The sequence below is a fragment of the Ambystoma mexicanum genome, chromosome 6q (assembly GCF_040938575.1).
Source record: "Ambystoma mexicanum isolate Mex_15411 chromosome 6q, UKY_AmexF1_1, whole genome shotgun sequence".
Lineage (NCBI taxonomy): Eukaryota > Metazoa > Chordata > Amphibia > Caudata > Ambystomatidae > Ambystoma > Ambystoma mexicanum.
Genome location: NC_090937.1, coordinates 1367987799 through 1368007666, shown reverse-complemented (window position 1 = coordinate 1368007666; position 19868 = coordinate 1367987799). Strand labels below are relative to the sequence as shown.

The 19868-nt window shown below is 46.7% G+C and overlaps 1 protein-coding gene across 4 annotated transcripts in view; it reads right to left on the bottom strand.

The window, feature by feature from the left end:
- The window catches only part of KIAA0232 (KIAA0232 ortholog), an 813590-nt gene that overhangs the window by 707244 nt on the left and 86478 nt on the right, over positions 1-19868 (bottom strand). For 3 of the 4 annotated variants that reach the window (XM_069631995.1, XM_069631994.1, XM_069631996.1), the window contains one exon: positions 5439-5930. The exons of the other annotated variant lie outside the window; for it this stretch is intronic. In XM_069631995.1, coding sequence (XP_069488096.1) covers positions 5439-5663 — 225 coding nt within the window. In that variant the 5' untranslated portion in view covers positions 5664-5930. The remainder of the gene's footprint in view (positions 1-5438; positions 5931-19868) is intronic. 4 annotated transcript variants of the gene reach the window in all.

Here is a 19868-nt window from a genome sequence, read left to right as displayed (position 1 = left end):
TGTCCCTATTCTGGAGGCACCTCAGGAATGCCAATTTGTATGTCGTTTTCAACTGCTTTTCACTCCTTTTGCTTCCCGCCCGCACGGAGGATCAGCGGTGTACGTCCTTGCGGTCCGGCGGCCATCTTGGAATCCTCGGAAACAGTCGTTTTACCAAAAGAAGGTATTTAAACCTTTGGGAAATCTAACGGAGTTCCCTGAAGGTGCTGTGTGTCACAATGTAAAGATGATGCCTATGGAGTTTGTCAGACTCCAAAGTCAAAAGAAACAGAGTCCAAATAACAGTAAAATACATGAGTGGGGAAAAAGGTCTCACTCTCTCCAGGTTAGAAATTAAAAGTCCTAAAGTCCAGCAAAAAGAGCTGGGGGTCTCTAAGGTAGAAGGAAATTAGCACATTTCTGAGAATTCTCCCTAACATTGCCACTGGCAGCTGTCGAATCTTTTTGGTTCCCTGTTCACTGGCGCCTCCGACTTTCGAAGTTTTAATGAACACACTGCCACAGAACGGCATAGCAGTGTTTCCCACCAAACAGTTAACACGAGTAGGAAATGCATTAGTTACTGTACACAGACCATGAAGCTCAACCGACTTGTTTACTATTGTTCAAGATTACCCAGCATTCGGGAGGCCCCTGCTAAATTCCAAAAGGAACTAATTGTTATAAAAACTACTTGTACTAGCCCTTAGGCAGTTGTTGAAAGCAGCTCCCCCTCCCGATACATTTGTGAAGTAACCAGCCAGCCCAAGAACCCACACCACAAGATTTAAAGAGGTTTACTGACAGGATGGTAAAAATCGATCCAAGGTATTGGTCTGGAAAAGATGTATTGGCCTGAAATAAATGCATGTAAACATCGAAAGGTGAACATCCTGCCGACTATCTTGAGGAATTGAAGAGATCAATAATCAGGGACCCCGAACGCCATGGGTCCACGAACCGTAGTGTTACTATTTGTCATGGGACTACAGCCTAAAGTGTAGGAACGTATTAAATCAATCCTCATTGGTTGGGAAGGAAAGAATGTAACTGAAGTACTGTAGGCTGCACAACATTTTCATGACAAAGCGGAGACAAAGAGAAAACGCTAAAGCAAAATTAATGCTGCTGCAAATACAGCAGCCATTTCCGAGGGCAGGGGAAGGGGAAGAGGCGCTTTGGCTCACTAGGAACAAGGACGTTTTCAAAAAAGACACACTGGGATATTTACAATGATCAATGTAATCGTCCAGCGTAGCATTCTGCATGACAACCAGTCCATTTTGCCTTTCTCTCAGACCTTTCCGCCTCAGTCTTCAAATATGTCAAAATCACAATAGGAAAGTGAAGAGGCCTGCAAGATGGTTGCCCCATTGATCCAGCGTACATGACTTAGTATCTGTCCCAAGACTACGTTAAGGTGATCCTCCAGGTACCCAGACCAAGAAACATTCGAGGATTCCTTGGAATATGTAGTTACTGCAGGCAGTGGGTCCTGGGCTATGCCTTAATTGTTAAACTCCACCAAAAAGTAATCCTTGCTTCAGTTATTGAATCCTTACCCATGGCCACGTTAGAGGGGATAAATCTTAACCAGGCCACTGGCTCTGAATGATGTCCTGATCTAGGTTACAGTTCAGCAGTTCTCGATTGCAGCAGTTTCCAGTCTGGCTGTGCTGCGGGAAGACACTGAGAATGAGCTGTGATCGAGGAAATCTTGATATGTAGATTTTCTTTGGTGCCCCTCTGATGGCTGCCTCTTAGCGTCTGAAGTGGACTTACCTGGCCAAACTACATCAAATTTAGTTAAGGGGCTATGATTGAGAACCGAGAATGGTTTGTCCCTTATTTCCCTATTGCCCAGACATAATGTAAAAACTGTTCTGTTTTTTTTAGCTCATAACATGGGAAGAGCGGTGAAAACAGAGCCATTTGCATATCCATTCCCGGAAGGTCAATTTCTGAATGCACATATCGATCTTATACAGCTCACCAAGTGTTTTCACCACGAGTACGGTTTGATAGCCGGAGAGATTTTCATTGGATGTGTTTAAGCCTATCCCAGCCACAAGGCTCATGCCATCACAGTGGCCAAGAAATTCTCAATTGATTTTACTCCCTAAAAAATCTGGGGTTGGTGGCCGGCTTCCTCTGCAGAGGGAAAAAATATATTTGCATATTCAGTTCACCAGTGACATCACGTGTTTCGCCAACCCTAGTGCTCGTTTTTCCTTTTCTCTAGCAGACCTTGACACTAACGATCCATTCCTCCATTGCTACTGGCCAATACTTGCCCATCATGAACTGAGATTACAAATGGGTGTCAAAACCGCTTTGTGTCTGTCTGAGGGCGTATTGTAGGGAAATTGGAATGACTGCGTTACATAGTTTTAGGCAGCAGGAAGGCATTGTGTGAAATGTTAAGAAGGTTCAATGGTCATGTGGCCGTTATAAAAAGGTGCTGTGTCTGAGGGACAGTGTTAGTCAAGCCGGAAAGTGTTAAGTGCTATGATGAGGTCTGTCAAATAAATTAGTTTTTGCTTAATCATCAGCAGAAATGTAAGACGAGTGATTGACGTTTGCAATGTCAATATGTATCTTGGATGCTTTGTGTAACTCAGGAGATAGGTCTTCAGTACACAGACAGGGTCTTATTAATGTAGAGCAAATGTAGCGGACTCTAGGAATACTTATTGTTACCTTTTCATGAAAGAGAGGGTCGTCTCCCCTAAAACTTCAATAATATTTAGGGTTCCATTTCCAATATGCGGTTGTCCACGTTTCATCATTTCCAATTGATTTTAAAATGTACAGGTTCAACCTACTTATTAATACATGACCAGATAGGAATGCCAGTTTATAAATCCACCCAATTCCGACAGTGGTCAGGTATTGACAGCATGGATGAATCTTATTCATTAGGACCTTTGGAGGGGGTGCTGGCCAATCGGGATGCTCAGAACGCAGGCTGTATTGTATGGTACAAGTCTGCATACCGAGTATCCTGGGTGTTGCTGGCCAGCAACTGCCTTCCTTTCCCGCTCCTCCCCTTCTCCTATCACCCATATAGTTACCTATGTGGTGCGAAGAGTCTTATTAGTTAAAAAATGAATAAACTTAAAATGTCTGTGCGCCGCGTTTCCCGGAGTCAGTCATCAACATTGACAACCACGAATGCGGTGGTGGGCCACGAAGGAAAGGCTTGTGTGTGTGTTTTATTTTTTTTTTTTCTTCTTTTTTTTTTAAGGCCTCTATTGCACCTGTGGGGAAACTACACTGGTACCAATGGTTCATGCGCCTTGGCGGCGAGCAGACCCAGTCTATAAACGGCACCCCCTCCTTCGTTAAGGAACGTGTGCTAATTATGACCTACGGTGAAACTTCTGAAGCTATACATTTCTGGGAGACTGTCTTATTTAAATACAAGTCTATAGTAAGCATGTCAAGTTGCTGCAAGACAAAAGGGTTATTAATTGCAAAGCCGAGGAGAATATACAGCTATCAGGGTACAAAATATGCACTTGCCACTGGCTAGAGATATTTGACTCTTGGCATGCTGTCTGTATGCTGAGACGAATCCTATGTCGTCGTCCCTTCGCCCCTCACCAGGGAGGTGAGGCCGCTACCAATAGTCCCCATGGTGGTGGCACTCCGCAGGAGGATCTCATCAGGAGGGGGTTCCCCCTCTGAGTTACAGGAAGGACATGGTCAGATGCAGAATCCCCCCCCCATTCACATACCCCTACTCCTAACAAATTCCCCATCTACTTATTCCAAGCCTTTAAGGCCTGTGGAACTGGGACGAGGGAGAACAGAGTAGACTATATTGAGTTTGCAAATCAACATACTATAACAAAGAAGTGCAGATCCCTGTATAATTGGATAATTGGATTGAGCGTTCTTGTCCTCAAACCTCAAGCAGCTTAAAGATGAAGGAACGACTAACAGAATTGTCAGTACCTTCCTAGAGGCAACATGAGCAAAGTTAGATTGCTGCAGATGGCAAAGCTGTGAAAGAAGCTACTGACCGCGACGTGGACAGAGCTAGTCCGACATCTCTACCAGGACCAACATACCTAGGTGAGTAGGAGAAGGAAGTCCAGGTGTGGAAGAACGCAGTGCGACACTGAGGATCTGAAACACACAGGCTGATGCCAGAGAAGTACAGCAGAGCCGCTGGACTCAGCGCAAGAACAGAAGGAAGCAGAGAAAAGCACTCAGGAGTCTTGGAGTAACTAGAGACCAACACCAAGGACCAGATGCCTGATAAAAACATAGTGCGTGGGTCCGTGAAGGGGTCTGCGACCCATGTGAAAGAAACCGAACTGAAGGGCTGGGGACCTAAACGCGCGAGAGCTTATCTACAGGTCGGGTACCCAAACATGAAAAAACGTAATTACGGGGTCTGGCACCCAAGCAAAAGAAACCATATTGACAGGGTCTGGGACACAAATAAGAGAAACCAAGTCAAAGGGGTCTGGGACCCAAGGCAGTACCTGGCAGGGGAGTATACCATGTCTGGCCAACTGAGCCAATGGAGAGGCCCAACAGAAGCCTGAGAAAGGCCAGGGGGAGGGAGACATTCCCTTTTTATATAGAACAGCGAGTGTCCGGAAGAAGGGAGTCATTCTTCTGGACCACGAGGATAGTAAACACCTTTAGTTTATTTTCAAATGTAAGGGATAGAAGTAGGATTTTGACACTGGACGGTGGAGTCAATTTTCGACCATTCTAAAATGTTTCTTAGTGTTTAGTGGAGGCAGGGAACCCCTCTTTGAGTAAAGGAAAAATAGGGTTGTCTATTGATTTCGTTACGAATAAAAAAAATTGCCCAAAACCATGTCACCTGTGCGTCAGTCTCCTCCTTCCACATCCTTACAATGCATAGAATTGAGGTGGCAAGTTAGTTTCATTTGGCTGTCTAGTAGCTTGCAACCTGATTTTTTGCACCATGCAGCTATAACGGACCATGGCATGTTGAGGCAGTTAGTCTAGAATAGGAAGAGCAGCTCTGGCAAGGGGGAGGAGGGCTAACCTTTGGTTGTGCATGTACCCAGAGAACCCATTTCCTTTTATAAAGTTCATAGCTTCCTGCAGTGACCTCACAGCAGACTATTTTTGATTTCCTTATGAACTGCTAGAGATCTAACCTTTTCTCTTATCCCTTGGGCCTCTTAAGACTCGTGGGAAGCAGAGCATCGCAGCAACAAACCCCTTGGGTTCCCCCTCATGCCTCCCCTCACCACCATCTGCAATGCTGGTCCACAAGGACAGCACAAAGGATGGAACAGTGATTACAGTGGAGTGCATAAACAAAGTTATACATGGGTAGCTTTGCAAGCATGGGCGGGCAGAACACTGAAATTGAATTGGTTACTTCCTATCATATGCTAAACAATCTGATTTTTCAAGCAACACAGAGCAGACAAAACACTTCACTGTACAAAAAATCTAAATACCTGTTCCTGCAGATCGTAGTCATAATTATCATGCAGCAGAAGACTGAGGATATATCTAGTGTATATCATGGCATCGATCCCACACTTCTCCAGCTCTTGTCCTAGCCAGGACTGCACTGGGTCCAACGCTCGAAGCACAGACATTTCAGAAACAGATACAGGGCTTGGATAAGAGCTCAAGGAGCCTTCTGATGGCAAACATTCAACTGTACAGATGGAGCGCATGAATCTAGGTGGTTGACATCCTTAAAAGGTGCAGCATTTTCCACTGGCTATCCCGTCAATCTTTGGAGGAGAATTTCCCTCCAGTATGTTGGAGCACCTGCATTCCCAGGATAATCATTTATATTTTCAGGTAGTTTGTCGTCTTGAGACGAACCTCACTGTTCAGGCATGGCAATAAGTAAACTTATCCTAATAGAGAACACATGAGTAGATGAGTTTTTCTATCTTAAGTTCACATTGAGGCCAGAACTATCCCTCCGGCAGTACCTGCAAAGTTAGAAAGAGAAAAGGTGAAGTTTGCATTGAGATGTATTGAAACATTAACAATTATGTGCTTTCTGGCCAATCATGCCAATAACTTGATAATTATTTATGTTTTCATTCATGGAGGTACACACCTGTATTAACATGTATATCTTGACTATGCCCATATTTTAAAATAAGCCCTTTTTTACAAAATCTGTTACCAGCTAGGGACAGCACCAAAGGCTGTCCCCCTTACAGCAGCATACCGAAAGGACATGACGCTAATCTAATGGGAGTTTTAGTGAGGCAGGGGCTGCACTGTTTTATTCTGGATCTTTCATACAGTGCCACATCACCACTATAATAGCTTTAGAGCATTGAGGCTTCTCTGGAAGTTCCCCTGGGGTAACCAGGCTGTAGTCAACAATATGAAAGGGGATGGTATGTACAGTTGGAGGAAAGAGATAACGAACAGGGACTGGAGGATAAGCAGGTACTGGGGGAGCCATCTTGTTTGTGATTGCTTTTGTGCATGGAGTCACGTCACGAGTACGCCACGGATCAAAAGTACAGAATATTAGACGGTTGGTTTCATGTTGTCCTTAGGAGAAGGTAATTACATGGCAGTTTCATAACAATAAATAGGTATTACCAAATGTAGTTTGTGGTTGTGTGACGGGCTCAGGATGTGCTTAAGCAGACATTAAATGTTTTTTTATGTTGTCAGGGAATTAGTTTAGTTCATTGAAACAAATTCACATAATTATGGCAATGCCAAGCCTAGGGACGAGGAACGGTCCAGGACAGGACAGACAAAGCAGAATTAGAACTGAGTGAAAGAGAAAAATAATGGATGGGTCAGGTATCAGTCCTTTCATAAGGAGTGAGCGCATGGGTCATTATTGAATCGGATGTGCCATTCGGTAAAAGGGGTTGGCGCTGCGGTACATCACAATCGGGAGACTGACACATTGATGTGTTATCTCATCAGTTTCTTTAATGAGAAAGGTCCAACTGTGCCCAAGACTAAGATTCTGTGCCTTACCTTTTTCATATAAGTGTATTAGTTTATTACAAACTTTAACACTATCACATAATTAAAATATACATTATCCATAAGGAACAAATATATACAATTCAGTGGTAAATGTGTCCAAATAGTTATATGTATATAATCAATGAAGTAGTTAATTTAAACACATACATTTTACATAAATCACGTTATATTAAACATGTTAAAACTGCCTTAACATTTTAAGAAAATCTCACATTTCCATTCCTTTCAACATCAGTATCGGTTTCCATAGTTCATGTACTGCTTTTAGCAACACCACAGTTTGCAGCAAATATGGACGACCAAAACTGGTCGCAAGCATTATTTTCAAAAGAGCACACACAATCATCATAAAATACAGTATTTAGCGACCATCGTGTAAAGAGATGCCATGTTGCTTCTTCGCATATCCGTTCTCTCAGGATACGAAGTCTAGGGCCCAAAACCATAAGGGATGGCAACAGATTTAGTCTCAATAACATTATAAATCTACGTAACCCTGAGTCAACAGGGTGTATAACATCGCTGAATGGCTGTACAAACGGAAACCCCGTTGACTATTTTCTAATAGTACTTTCTTTTGAGCAACATATCTAATGTTGCGAATACGATCCCAGTGTACAGCCTTGGAGTTCAGTTCCTTCTGGACAATGGAGGGGTTCAATGTTATATGCAGGGTCCAGTCTATAATTTTATTTTAAAAAGACATACATTCTGATCATTAACTAAATAGAAACCTATCCTGCAGAAGAACAAATGACTTGCCCCTGGTAATGTTTGTTCTGATGGACTTCATTTTTGATATATCTGATATCTTGCTTGCAGCTTCGGAAGCTTTTCAAAAGCAGAGGGCGCAGTGCGTCATCGACCAGAGGTCCCTCAGCAGCTTCTATCCTGCTCTCGGCCATGATGTCAACGCTAGTATAAGTAGCATGCACCCCCCCGCCAGTTGCCTCGGTTCATGTTTTTCCCCTCTTTATGCACAGTCGTCTCGAAGGTCAAAGAAATCCAGACGTTGAGAGGAAGATGTAATGGACATTCCCCCTACAACAGAAGGGTAGGCTGGGAGGGTGACGAGGAATGCATGGGAGGAACATCCTTCAGAAAGAACATTACCAGAGGCAAGTAATTTGTTCTACTAATGTATTGTGTCCTCCCACAGATTCCTCATATTTAATAGACTCCCATAGCAGTTAGTAGATGGAAATGGACTGAAGAATGTACTATTGATTTATGATGTGGAAGACAGTTTGACAAAATTAGCCTCCTAACCCAACACAGAATCAAGGCAGTAATGCTTAGTTAAAAAAGACCAGGTTGCAGCACTGCAAATGTCCTGCATTGGCACCTCTCTTTGAAGAGCTGAAGTAGTAGTCACTCCTCTAGTGGAATGCACTCTCAATCCATCAGGGACATCCTTGCTGGCTAAAGTGTAGCATTCAGTGATGGATAAAATAATCCATCGAAGGTTTGGCAACAGCCTGCCCCACCCTATGACCAGTATTGCCTACAAAGAGCTGGTCATCCTTTCTGACGTTAGCCAACCTGCTAATGTAAAAGCTTAACGCTCTTAGGATCTAAAAGATGCAGTCTCTCTTCATCCTTGGAAGAATGAGGAGGTGGATAAAAGGTTAGCAAGACAAATGTTGTTCCAGGTGAATGACACTACCTTAGGCAGAAACGAAGGGTAAACCCTCAAAACAATCAGTGGTTTGTAAGACAAAGCTTAAAGTTTGCTCACTCTGCAAGTTGAAGTGATCGCAGTCAGAAAGGCAATCTTCAGAGTCAACAACCTAACTGTACAAGAAAGAAGAGGCTCAAATGGAGCGCTCATTATAAAAGCGGAACAATAAAAAGGAACTGGTGGAAAAATGTTAGTCAGTCCCTTCACAAACTGAACAACAATGGGGAGTTTAAAATAGGAACCTTGTTCAGGTGAGCACTTGAAAATAGATAGCGCCACTGGATAACTTTTCGCAGTGGACACCTGTAGCCCTTGATGTGCCAGATGTAACAAGATGGATAACACCGATGGTGTGTCACAAGTAAACAGGTCTATAGTTTTAGCTCTGAACCAGCTGAAAAATGTATTCCAACGGCAGCAGTATAGAGTCTTTGTTGCTCGTCTTCTAGCTGAAAGCAACTCCTACATTACATATTCCGGGAGGACCCGATCTCTGCATTGCAACCTCTCAGAAAGAAGGCGTGACGATTCAGAGTTCCGATTTCTGGGTGGAAAAGGCTATGCCCTTCTTGGGTGAGAAGGTCTGCTCTCTAGGGAAGACTAATTCGAGGGCAGCAGGACACGTCCAAAAGGTCCGGGTACCACATTCTACCGGAGCAATCAGAATCATAGATTTCCCGAACTTCCGCAATCTCCTGATGACATGAGGGAGGACTAGAACTGGTGGAAACGCATACAGGAGTGGAAACGAACCCGTCCCATAGAGCTCCTCTCTGAAGAAATTCCCTGGAGCAGAACAGGTCGCATTTCCTGTTGACACTGGGCGCAAACAGATCTACTTGAGGGTTCCCCCAAAGGGCAAAAAGCTCTAGAAGGACGGCCTGAGCGATCTCCCACTCGTGGGAGACTGCACTGTGCCTGCTCACAGCATCCGCTGTCATTCTCTTCTCCGGCTAGGGGAACTGCCAATAGAGATTTCTTCTTGGAAGGCCCAAAACGATAGCAGCATTGCTTCTGTGCACAATGGTAGTGACCCTAAACATACTCTCTTGTTGAGGTAATGCATGGCCACTGTGTTGTGCATCATTATTCAGAGGTTCTTAGCCCGTACAGAGGGCAGAAAGGCCATCAGCGCTAGTCTGATTGGCCTCAGCTCCAACAGGTTTATATGTAGTTTGGACTCTGAGAACAACGTCCGTTGAACGTCAGATCATCCGCGTGAGCTCCCCATCCCGTGAGGGAAGCATCTGTGACTACAGTTCTCTCCGGCCAGGGTTGCCAAAAAGGTTTCCCTTTCATCCATCACATTCTCCTGGCAGGCCCACCACAGGAGATCCTGTGCGACCTTCTTCTGGACCTGAAGATGGTTAGTCATCTTACCGGTGAACTGAGATCATTGGGATCTGAGGGCCCATTGTAGGGATCTCATCCTCAGATAGAGCAGATCTAGAACCCGGAGGGATTGGTTGCTTGATGGACCATCCACAGCCCTCTTTAAGAAAGGGAGACAGTAACCATGGGCTACTATTGCAGTGTCCAAGTGTAGGAAGTTACGCTTCACCATTCTTCCAAATACTGGGTTAGCCTGCCTTCCACCACCGTCCTGTGAACAGAGGTTTTGGTGTTGTAGATGATGCAGAGGGCAAAGGAACAAGCCTGCCAATTCTGTGAGGCTGTATTTTTTTATGGTTGGCGCATGGGGAAGCCTGCAGATTTTGAAAGCACTCCTCGGCCTTAGAGATGAATAGCTGTGAGACATCAAAAGGTATATCCAGCAGCTTCGCCTGAACATCTGGGGCAAACCCTGACCAGCACAGCCACACAAATCTTCTGGCAACTGTTCAAGATGGCAAGGACAGAGTGTGCCAGTCTCAATGATGAGGAAGCCTTCCCCCTCGTCACCCTCCCATAGAGTAAAGACCTATTTAGCTAGGGCACACATATCATTAATGGCCTTAAGAGCCATGCTACTCGCTGAAAACGGATTGTCTGGTAAGCAGCGGCCCAAAAAGGTACACATTACCGCCTGAACAACCAGACTATCCGGAGCGGGATGCCTAGACAAAAAGTCTGGTCTATAGACTAAGGCCTGTACTTTTTTTCAAAGTCCTTATTTACTGTCAGTGCAATGTCTGGGTTCTTCTAATTCTTAACGACCCCGTTTCTCAAAGCCGTAAACAATGGTAGTACAGGATCCTTTGGATCTCCTTTTTCTAGGATGACAGTAAGATCATCCTTCTCATATTCTGTGACAGGTCTACAACAGCCCAACTAGTCTTTGCTTATGACAAATCTATATGAGGCATTGACATGCCTGGCTGAATCTGGTGTGGCACACTCACATTTCTGGCAAAGTATCCAGGACACTGACATCCATGAAAGAGTCAATTAGCTTCTGCAACCTTGACTCTTCAGAAATTAATTCTTCTGGAACGTTTCGAGTACCAAACTCCAGACCAAAATGAGGACTCGCCTCTTCATCACCACCTCCTCGAAAATAGAGCCCATAGACCTGAAAAAGTCTTTTGGGTAAAGGCTTGGAAAACCACAATTCTGTCAACGGCTAAGGCGCAGACTCCCACCACCGAGAAGAGAAGGCTGTAGCTTTGAAAGCTTCATGGACGCCGGGGCATTTTGACGCGTGAGTAGCTGTTTTTAACGATGCCTTGTCAGCCTAACAAGGCGCGGGGGGGGGGTCAGAAGCCTTCTTCAGTTCTTTCGAAGGGGCCGGTGGAGCAGACTTCGTGAAAACCTCTAGCATTTGGAGGAGACATTCCTCCCAATCGCCTTGAGATCCTGATTTGCTAGGAAAACGTACCATGTTCCTGTCGGTGAGGAGTCGGATGAAGTTGCACAGTAGAGATGGCGCTGCTTCCTAGACTTCTTAGGAGAGTTTTCGTTTGACAACCTCTTGTTTTACAGGGTAATCGAAGGAGACTTCAACGAAGGCCTACCCCCTCCACAAACCAGTCATCAACCAGACACCCACCCCTAGACACAAGAGGAATAGTTTGTGACAGCCATTTTCGATCCACAATCTCTATACCTCTTCAATTCGGTCTTCGGAGTAAACATCTCAGAGATTTCCCAAAAAACACTGTAGACAATCACTGAGATCTAACAGTTGGAATTGGGCTCCACATGCGAAAAAACGGAACTGAGGCAACAGGTGTAGTGCGTGCTACTTATACCGGAGTCAACGTCACAGCCGAGAGTGGGATGGAAGCCAGCGAGGAACCTAAAGCCCACAACTAGCTCTGAGGAATCCGTGGAATACACAATCCATTAGAAATGGAGATTTAAATAATAAAACAAAAATATAAAATGCTGTCCGCAGATACACTTACTTTTATAACTGCACTCTTTGCCCGATCTCTTTGCCCGATTTGTACAAGTGTCTCAAGAGAGACAAGGTCCAGCTCCAGGCGCAGTGCTTCAATGGGCAAAGAGGGAAAATCCAGTATTTTCTATAGTTTACCTTCCAATGTTTGGAGCCATAGTGTGCGATGGAAAAGTAATGTTTCTAAGCCCTACAGTATAGCTGGAATTATAGTTATTTTGTATAATATGTTTATCAACGTTTGATGGAGTAACCACCGTGGGCAATTATGAAGTTTCTTAATAAATCTAAATGTACTGTATACTTTAGGAGTTGTATAATTATGCATAGGGGAGCCTATGTATCCAACAAAGTGGCAAGATAAACGTATTAACTATAAGTTTGGTTCCACTCACGTGCCAAAAAAATGTAGGTGCATTTCTTTTACTAATCCCCATGGTTTTATTTTACTGATCTTGTTCTTTAATGAATTCAGCTCAGAGTAATGTGCCAATGCGTTAATCTAATAGGGATCCAGCAAGTTTTTGCTTTGTTCCAGGTCAAGAGGCATGTCAGACAAATATAGATTATATAGCGTGGGGACCAGAACACAACCGTGTTTTAGCCCCACGTTAGATTTTTAAAAATTCTGTACGGTTTCCATTATTTACCAGTCCAACAGCAACCGGTGTAGCCGTATAAAATTGCTGCACCAGATGTAACATGGCTGGGTCTAGGTTCCAGCAATTTAATTTGCACCACAATCTTTCTATTAACTGTCTGAAATGCATGTGAATAATCAATCAAATGCCAGAAAGAGATGCAAGCCAGGAGCACACAAGACTAGCAATATGATCTTGGAGGGACCAGATATCAAATTACGTCCCCATAGCCTTCCGGAAACGCTGATCGCAATGCAATAGACTTTGTTAACCCATCTGTTTATATTACCTAAAAGTCTGGAGCAAAAGTACGCTGCTAAATATTTTCCCTGCAACAACTGGGAGAGCTAGCAGACGCTTAATTGGCAGGTTGATCGAGAGGCCCCTTATTGTGAATGGGAACCACGATTGATTTTATCTAAAAGGCAGGAATTACCACTTTAATTAAACGGCTCATTTAGCCATTCAGCCCAATTCTTGGCGCTGTGAGGTATTTAGACGCATGATACCGAAGGGCGGGCCCGACAAAATAATGTTCGGCTACTGGGAATTCCTGAGGGCTAGAGGGCCCGAACCCTACAGGATTTGTGGAAGACGCATACTTCTGATGCTTGTTAATCTGCTTAGAATCACATGCTGTGCATAGACTAGCGAGCAGTACCCGGACTTGGAGGTGGGTTGTGAGAAGGAACAGTAGAAAAAAGATGTCTTCGTACTGCTTGTCCCACCTGATAATCAGACCTAGAATGAGTGTCTAGGCAATAGTGTTTTGTAAAGGTGTGTTCAGAACTCCAGGTTGCCGCTTTGCAAATGGACTCTAGGGGAACATTTGCAATGAATGCTATGGATGCCCCAGTGCCTCAAGTAGAATGTGCTCTAGGCTTGAAGGGCAGTTCTCTCTTTGCAAGAGTGTAACATAGTGTGATGCATTTGACAATCCACCTTGATATTGCCGATATAGAGACAGGATCCCCTTCTCTACCAGCTGCCACTGAAACAAAGAATTGTTTAGTTTTCCTCAGTGGTTTAGTTCTATCCATGTAGAACATGACTGCACTGCGCACATCTAGTGTGTGAAGGCTTCTTTCGGCCATATTAGTAGGTCTCTGGAAGAACGTGGGTAGTTCGATTGACTGGTTCACATGGAACTTCGAAATAAATTTCGGCGCAAATCTGAGATGAGAGCGCAGAACTACCTTATCTTTGTGGACTGTAACAAAGGGATCCAAAACCGAGAGGGCCTGTAGTTCGCTAACTCTTCTGATAGAAGTGGTAGCTGCTAGAAAGGCTGTCTTGTAAGTCAGGTCTTTCAGACTAGCTTTATGCATAGACTCAAAAGGGGGTCCCATGAGCCTAGTTAAAACCACATTTAAATCCCACCCAGGGGCTGGGTGAGTGATGGGGGGGGGGGGATACATTCTTTTAACATCTTCAATAAAGGCTTTTATCACAGGTTTTTTCCACCACCACACCTTCTGCTGTGACATGGTGTAGGCTGACAACGCCGCTAGGTGAACCTTTAAGGAATTGAAGACTAACCCAGAGTCCAACAGATGGGTTAGATATAACACAATGTGTGAAGGCGAGCAATCGGTGGGATTGACGCCTTTGGAACGGCACCAGATGACAAAACGTTTCCATTTGCTGGCATAACAATAACGTGTGTTAGGCTTTCTTGCCTCCCTCAGTATGTCCATGCACCTTTGAGGGAGTTGCAGATGTCCAGACTCTATGACCTCAGGAGCCAGGCTGCTAAGTTCAGAGTTTGTGGGTATGGGTGCAGCGTCTCCCCCCTGTCCTGAGACAACATGTTGTACGGGCAGGGCAGCTTGACGGGTGGAGAGAGGGACATTTCCATCAGGTGCGCAAACCAAGGTTGGCGGGCCCACATGGGAGCCACCAGGATCATGGTGACTGGTTCCTGGTGCATCTTGTGTACTATCTAGTTCAGCAGGGGAGTCGGGGTGGGGGGGGGGGTTTGAGGGGGGGTGAGCATAGACAAATTTCCCCGACCAAGTTATCCAGAGACCGTTCCCCTTGGATCGGTTCTGGGGGTACCTGAAGGCGTGATCTTGGCATTGGGCGTTCTCCTGAGTCGCGAACAGGTCGATCTCTGGAAACCCCCATTCTGCGAAGACGCTGGATATAATGTCTTCGTGCAGTCGCCATTCGTACTCTTATGTCAGAGGAAAATCTCTGCTGAGTACGTCTGCAAGAAGATCGAGTTCCCCTGGAACATGTTGGGATATCAGGAACATCTTGTGTTTAAGAGCCCATATCCAAATGTTTTGGGACAGCTTGGATAGCCCTGGAGAGTGAGTGCCCCCCTGTTTGTTCAGGTAATACATTGCTGTTGTGCTGTCGGTTAGGACCAGCACCGTCTTCCCTTGCAGTTGCTCCTGAAAGGCTTTCAATGCTTTGAACACTGCTAGTAGCTCCAGTAGGTTTATATGGTTGGACGCTACCTGAGGGGACCAAACTCCGTGCGCTGTCTGTTGAAGCAGGTGAGCCCCCCCCCCACCCTGTGAGAGATGCATCTGTCGTGAGAGTGGCTTCCACTGCAAGGGTGGTGGAGGTCTTCCCCTTCAAGAGGTTCTCCCTCGACCACCAGTGCAGAGAGGGAACGAGGGCTGGCGAGACAACTAACAGATCTTCCCATTGTCCGCTGGCCTGATACCACTGGCTGTTGAGCCACTCTTGCATGGGACGCATGCGCAGCCGCGCGTGGGGAACCAAGTATATGCATGACGCCATCATCCCTAGCAAACGCATAGCTTTGCGTACCGTCCCCTCTCGACTGGCTACATACTGAGGAACCTGAGAGAGCATGTGCTGAACCCTCTCGCTGGAAGGGAAGACTAGACCGTCTTCCGTACGAATTAGAGTCCCAGGAACTGTTTTACTTGGCTGGGGACTAAGCTGGATTTCTTTTCGTTGATAGAAAATCCCAGGCTGAACAGTAGGTCTACTGTCTTTTGGGTGTTCGAAAAACAAACGTCGAACGAGTCCCCCGTGATGAGCCAATCGTCGAGGTAAGGGTAAACTGGAACAAAGTCTACCAAGGTCCTGGCAGTGGCACACCTGCGTAAACACCCTTGGCGCCCAGGCTATGCCAAAGGGGAGTACTTTGAACTGGTAGTGTTTTTCCTGAATCAAAAACTTTAGGAATTTTCTGTGCGCTGGCAGCATTGAAATATGAAAGTATGCATCTTTCATATCCAATGTTGTCATGAAGTCCCCCTGTTTTAGCAATGGGATCACCTCTTGCAGTGTTACCATGCGACACTTCTGGGGCTTTATGAACTTGTTCGCTGGGCGCAGGTCTAGAACAGGACGCATGGTGAGATCCTTTTTGGGTACAAGGAGGTACACTGAATAGATACCCTCGTTTACTTGAAGAATCGGGACGGCTTCTATGGCGTCCTTTACCAGCAGCGCTTCCACCTCTTGGATCAGAATCTGCAGAAGTTCCGGTGAAAGGCGTCGTTGTTTCAGCGGTCTGAACTGTGGAGGTCGGGCGAATTCCACGCAGTAACCGTGGGCGACCGTCTTTAAGACCCACTGGTCTGAAGTTATCCCCTCCCACGCCTTTTTGGAAAAATGTTAATCGCCCCCTGACCGGGGAGACATGGGAGGGGACCCGAACTTGGTGGTCATTTCTGACCCGAAGTTGATGCTCCTCTGGAAATGGAGCCTCTGCCTCCATTCTTTCCGCGCTCCTGATCTCTCTGGGGGTAGTAAGTGGGGCTTGCAGTAGGTTGAGTTGAAGTTGCCCGTGCCGAAATTATTTTGAGCGGCACGGGCTTGTCCTCGAAAGGACCGCCGAGAATTACTACCCCTCTGTGAAGAGGGTTTTTGGGAAATCTGGTGCAGCGACTTAATAGTCTCGTGCTCCTTCTAGGCTGTCTCCAACGTATAGTCTACCGCCTTCCCGAAGAGGTTGGCCTCTTCGATGGGTTTGTTGATGATGGATGCCTGGGTCTCAGGCCTGAAGCCCGACATGCGCAGCCACGCGTGTCTCTTTAGGAGAGCACCCTGTGCGAGAGACCTGCCTGCTGTCTCCGCGGAGTCCAGGGTATTCTTTACAACATTCTGATTGGCAAGTTTGCCCTCTGAGACAATGGCGGGAAGCTTGGTTGGTTCCGGAACCTCCTGAAGGCCTTCCTGGAGTAGGTTCAATTGGCCGTCGACGTAGCTTGCCAGTAACGTCGTGTTATTGGCAATCCGGACGGTATAAGCCGCCGCCGACGTGACCCGTTTGCCTAAGGCATACAACCTTTTGGATTCCTTGTCCGGGGGTGACTCTCCCGTGGCAAGGGGAACCCCTGCTCTCTTGCGAGTGTTGGTCACCATCAGCGAGTCTGGGATTGCGTGCCCTTTGATATAAAGCGGGTCGGTGGGGGAGGGCCGGAAAAGTTTTTCGACCCTTGGGTTCACAGCCCTAGTCTGAGCGGGTGTAAGGAAGGGGCCAGCCGTCTCTTTACAGAGCTCAAGAGAGGGATAGACTGGCTTGCCGGAGGCTTGTCAATAATGTCCTCCGTGAAATCTTGTTCGGGCAAGGCTTCAAGCGTGGCAATTTTAAAGAATTCCGCTGCTTTTTTCAACATGTAGTTGAAAACCATTTGATCATCCACCGGGGGAGCTTGTCGAACCAGGGTGAATGGGGGAGAGTCGAGGCAAACGATATCAGAATTGTGATCATCCTGCTGGGTGTCCTACCAGTTGTCCGTTGCGCCTTGATCTTCCCCATAATTGTCCAGAAAAGAAGCCTCCTCTTCTTCTGTATAGATGTCTCTATACGTGTCTTTCTGGACATCTTCTTGATAGTCAACATAGTGTTGGACATCTAGGAGTTGGGCAACTTGTGTTTGAGGGTTAGGGTCTACCCGAGCTTTTTTCGGCGGAGGTTGATCAGAAACCCTGAAAAACTGCTTCAGCTGATCCATACACCCCTCGAATTGCTCCGTGGTCCACTTGGATGACCCAAAGGGACCCAGCTGAGTAGGAACCGGGTCCTCCGCCCTAAGGCGTTGAGAGGATCTCCTCAGGGTGATTGAGAGGGGTACCTGGCTTTCTTTGTAAGAGTCTTCGGGGTCGTCTTCCAAATCTGTGGAAAACCTTTAGGCGGATTGACCCATAACTCTGGCCAGAACCGGTACTAGGCCCACCGCCGTAGCAATCCTATCGATGCTCTTACTGATAGTCACCGAATCTTCGGGAGACAACGCCTCCGATGATGGCTTCTAGGGTACAGGCCTACTCGTAGTTTTCGGGCCTGCACGGGCCTTGGAAACCTTGGAACCCGTCGAAGTTTCTTGATCAGAAACTTTGGCGTGTGTAGTTTGGGGAGTAGCACCCTTGTTATGTTTGTTAAGCCCAGTCGTCATGCGTTGCTGCGGATGCGGGGAAGGCTTCAGATCACATCGATCCGATGGCGCTTTCGCCTTCTTCGACAAAGTCGTTGAGGAGGGCGCTTGGGTTGTGTGCTTTGTGCGGTGCGATTGTACGCCCGTCACCGGGTGTGGTCCCTGTAGCAGGACCGGAGTCGAGCCTGGAAGGGTCGGGGACGGGTGTGGCGGCTCTAGAATAGTCCGCCTCAAGGTCTATAACGTCCGCGTTGGACGTTTGGTCATCCGATGTACCCCTGTCACTTTCAGCTGGTGTCGCTGCAGGGGAGGGAGGGTTCACGCGTGACATTCCGTACGCGGCCCACCGCTTCATCCGTCGCTCCTTAAGGGTTTTAGGTGTAGGAGTTTACACGCCGAACACCGCTTTAGTGCTCTAGGGGGAGACGAGCATTACACGACGTGTGCTCGTCTTTCCACTGATATCTGACCCTACACACAGGGCAGAATCTAAATGGAGTCCTTTCCACAGCAGAAGGAAAGGGTGACCAGACCAAAAAGGAAAGAAGTGGAAAAGAGGAAAGACATCATAGCAATATGGCAAACCCCGAGCCCACTCTCCCTACTGTGTAGGCCGGCCAGAAGGCCCGACCACGTGGAGGTCCGAACGCCGGATCTTAGGCACCGGAACCCACAGCCGTAGACGATTCCCCCATAGTCTTTGTCGAAGATGATCTTGATAGGCAAAGTGACTTAACGAGGATTAAACCGACAATTCGGTAAGATAAACAATGTCTCATGAAGAGCTCCGCTATAGGGCGACCAGTTATCTGGGCGGAAAAAAAAAATCTGAGGGACCTTGGCGCGTGAGGGATTTTGGGTACTACACACGTCACGATAGGGATAGTGATAGTGATTCAGACACGCCTATGCTGACGTCCCGTTTCGGTCCCCCGAAAGACAAGATGCAATACTCCGCGGTTACCACTGGATGTCGGACTATATGCACAGCATGTGATTCTAAGCAGATTAACAAGCATCAGAAACTGTTACTACAAGAAATCGGTGCTGGCAAGCTCACGCAAGGATTTGCAGTGGAGACGACCCACAGGTCTCTGCAGAAATGGCCCCCGCCGGGATTGCTTCCTCGCCCAATGATTACAAAGATCCTAAACATTCATGACAGGGAAGTCATACTGAAGTACTCACGAGAAGGAGGGGACATACGGCGTGACAACTCTGCAATAGCTATATATCCAGACTACACACCAGCAGTCCAAAGGGCCAGAAACTCGTTTGTCCCAATCATTGCCAGGCTTAGACAATTAAAACAACTATATGCTTATGCACCAGTTTCGGCTTAAAGTGATCTACAAAGGCCGTCCTGTCTTCCTTGAGACTCCAGCAGCCACCACTATGGCTGGAGCACAACACCCTGGATAAGGGACAAGAAGCGGTCACGTGAGCGATAACTCCAGTGGAGAGGGTGGTGGAGATGGGGAGGCTGAGACGTTTACTGCACTGGTTATCGGGATATGCTAAAACAGAAAGGACACTGAAGGTAACCCCTCCAGCGTAATGCAATTTAGAAGGGGGCGGTGTCTGGCCGCCTATCTTGGGCTCATAGGTCTGACCCACACAAGTCTAGAGTCGGCCGGTTGCAGACACAGCTCAACCCGCACACAATGACCTGGATGGGTCATGGCGGTGCGGGGGCGCTAAAGCGCTGCGCACACGAGCAGCAGCTGGGCGCAAATGTTTGGTTTTGGTTGTTTGGACAGTTCTATATTCTTTACGTAGTAAGGTAACGGATCGGGAATGGTCATTCTGGATAGTAGATGAACGGGGGTGGTCGGATGTGCACTTGCAGGCAAAAAGGGCAGATGCAGAGAGGC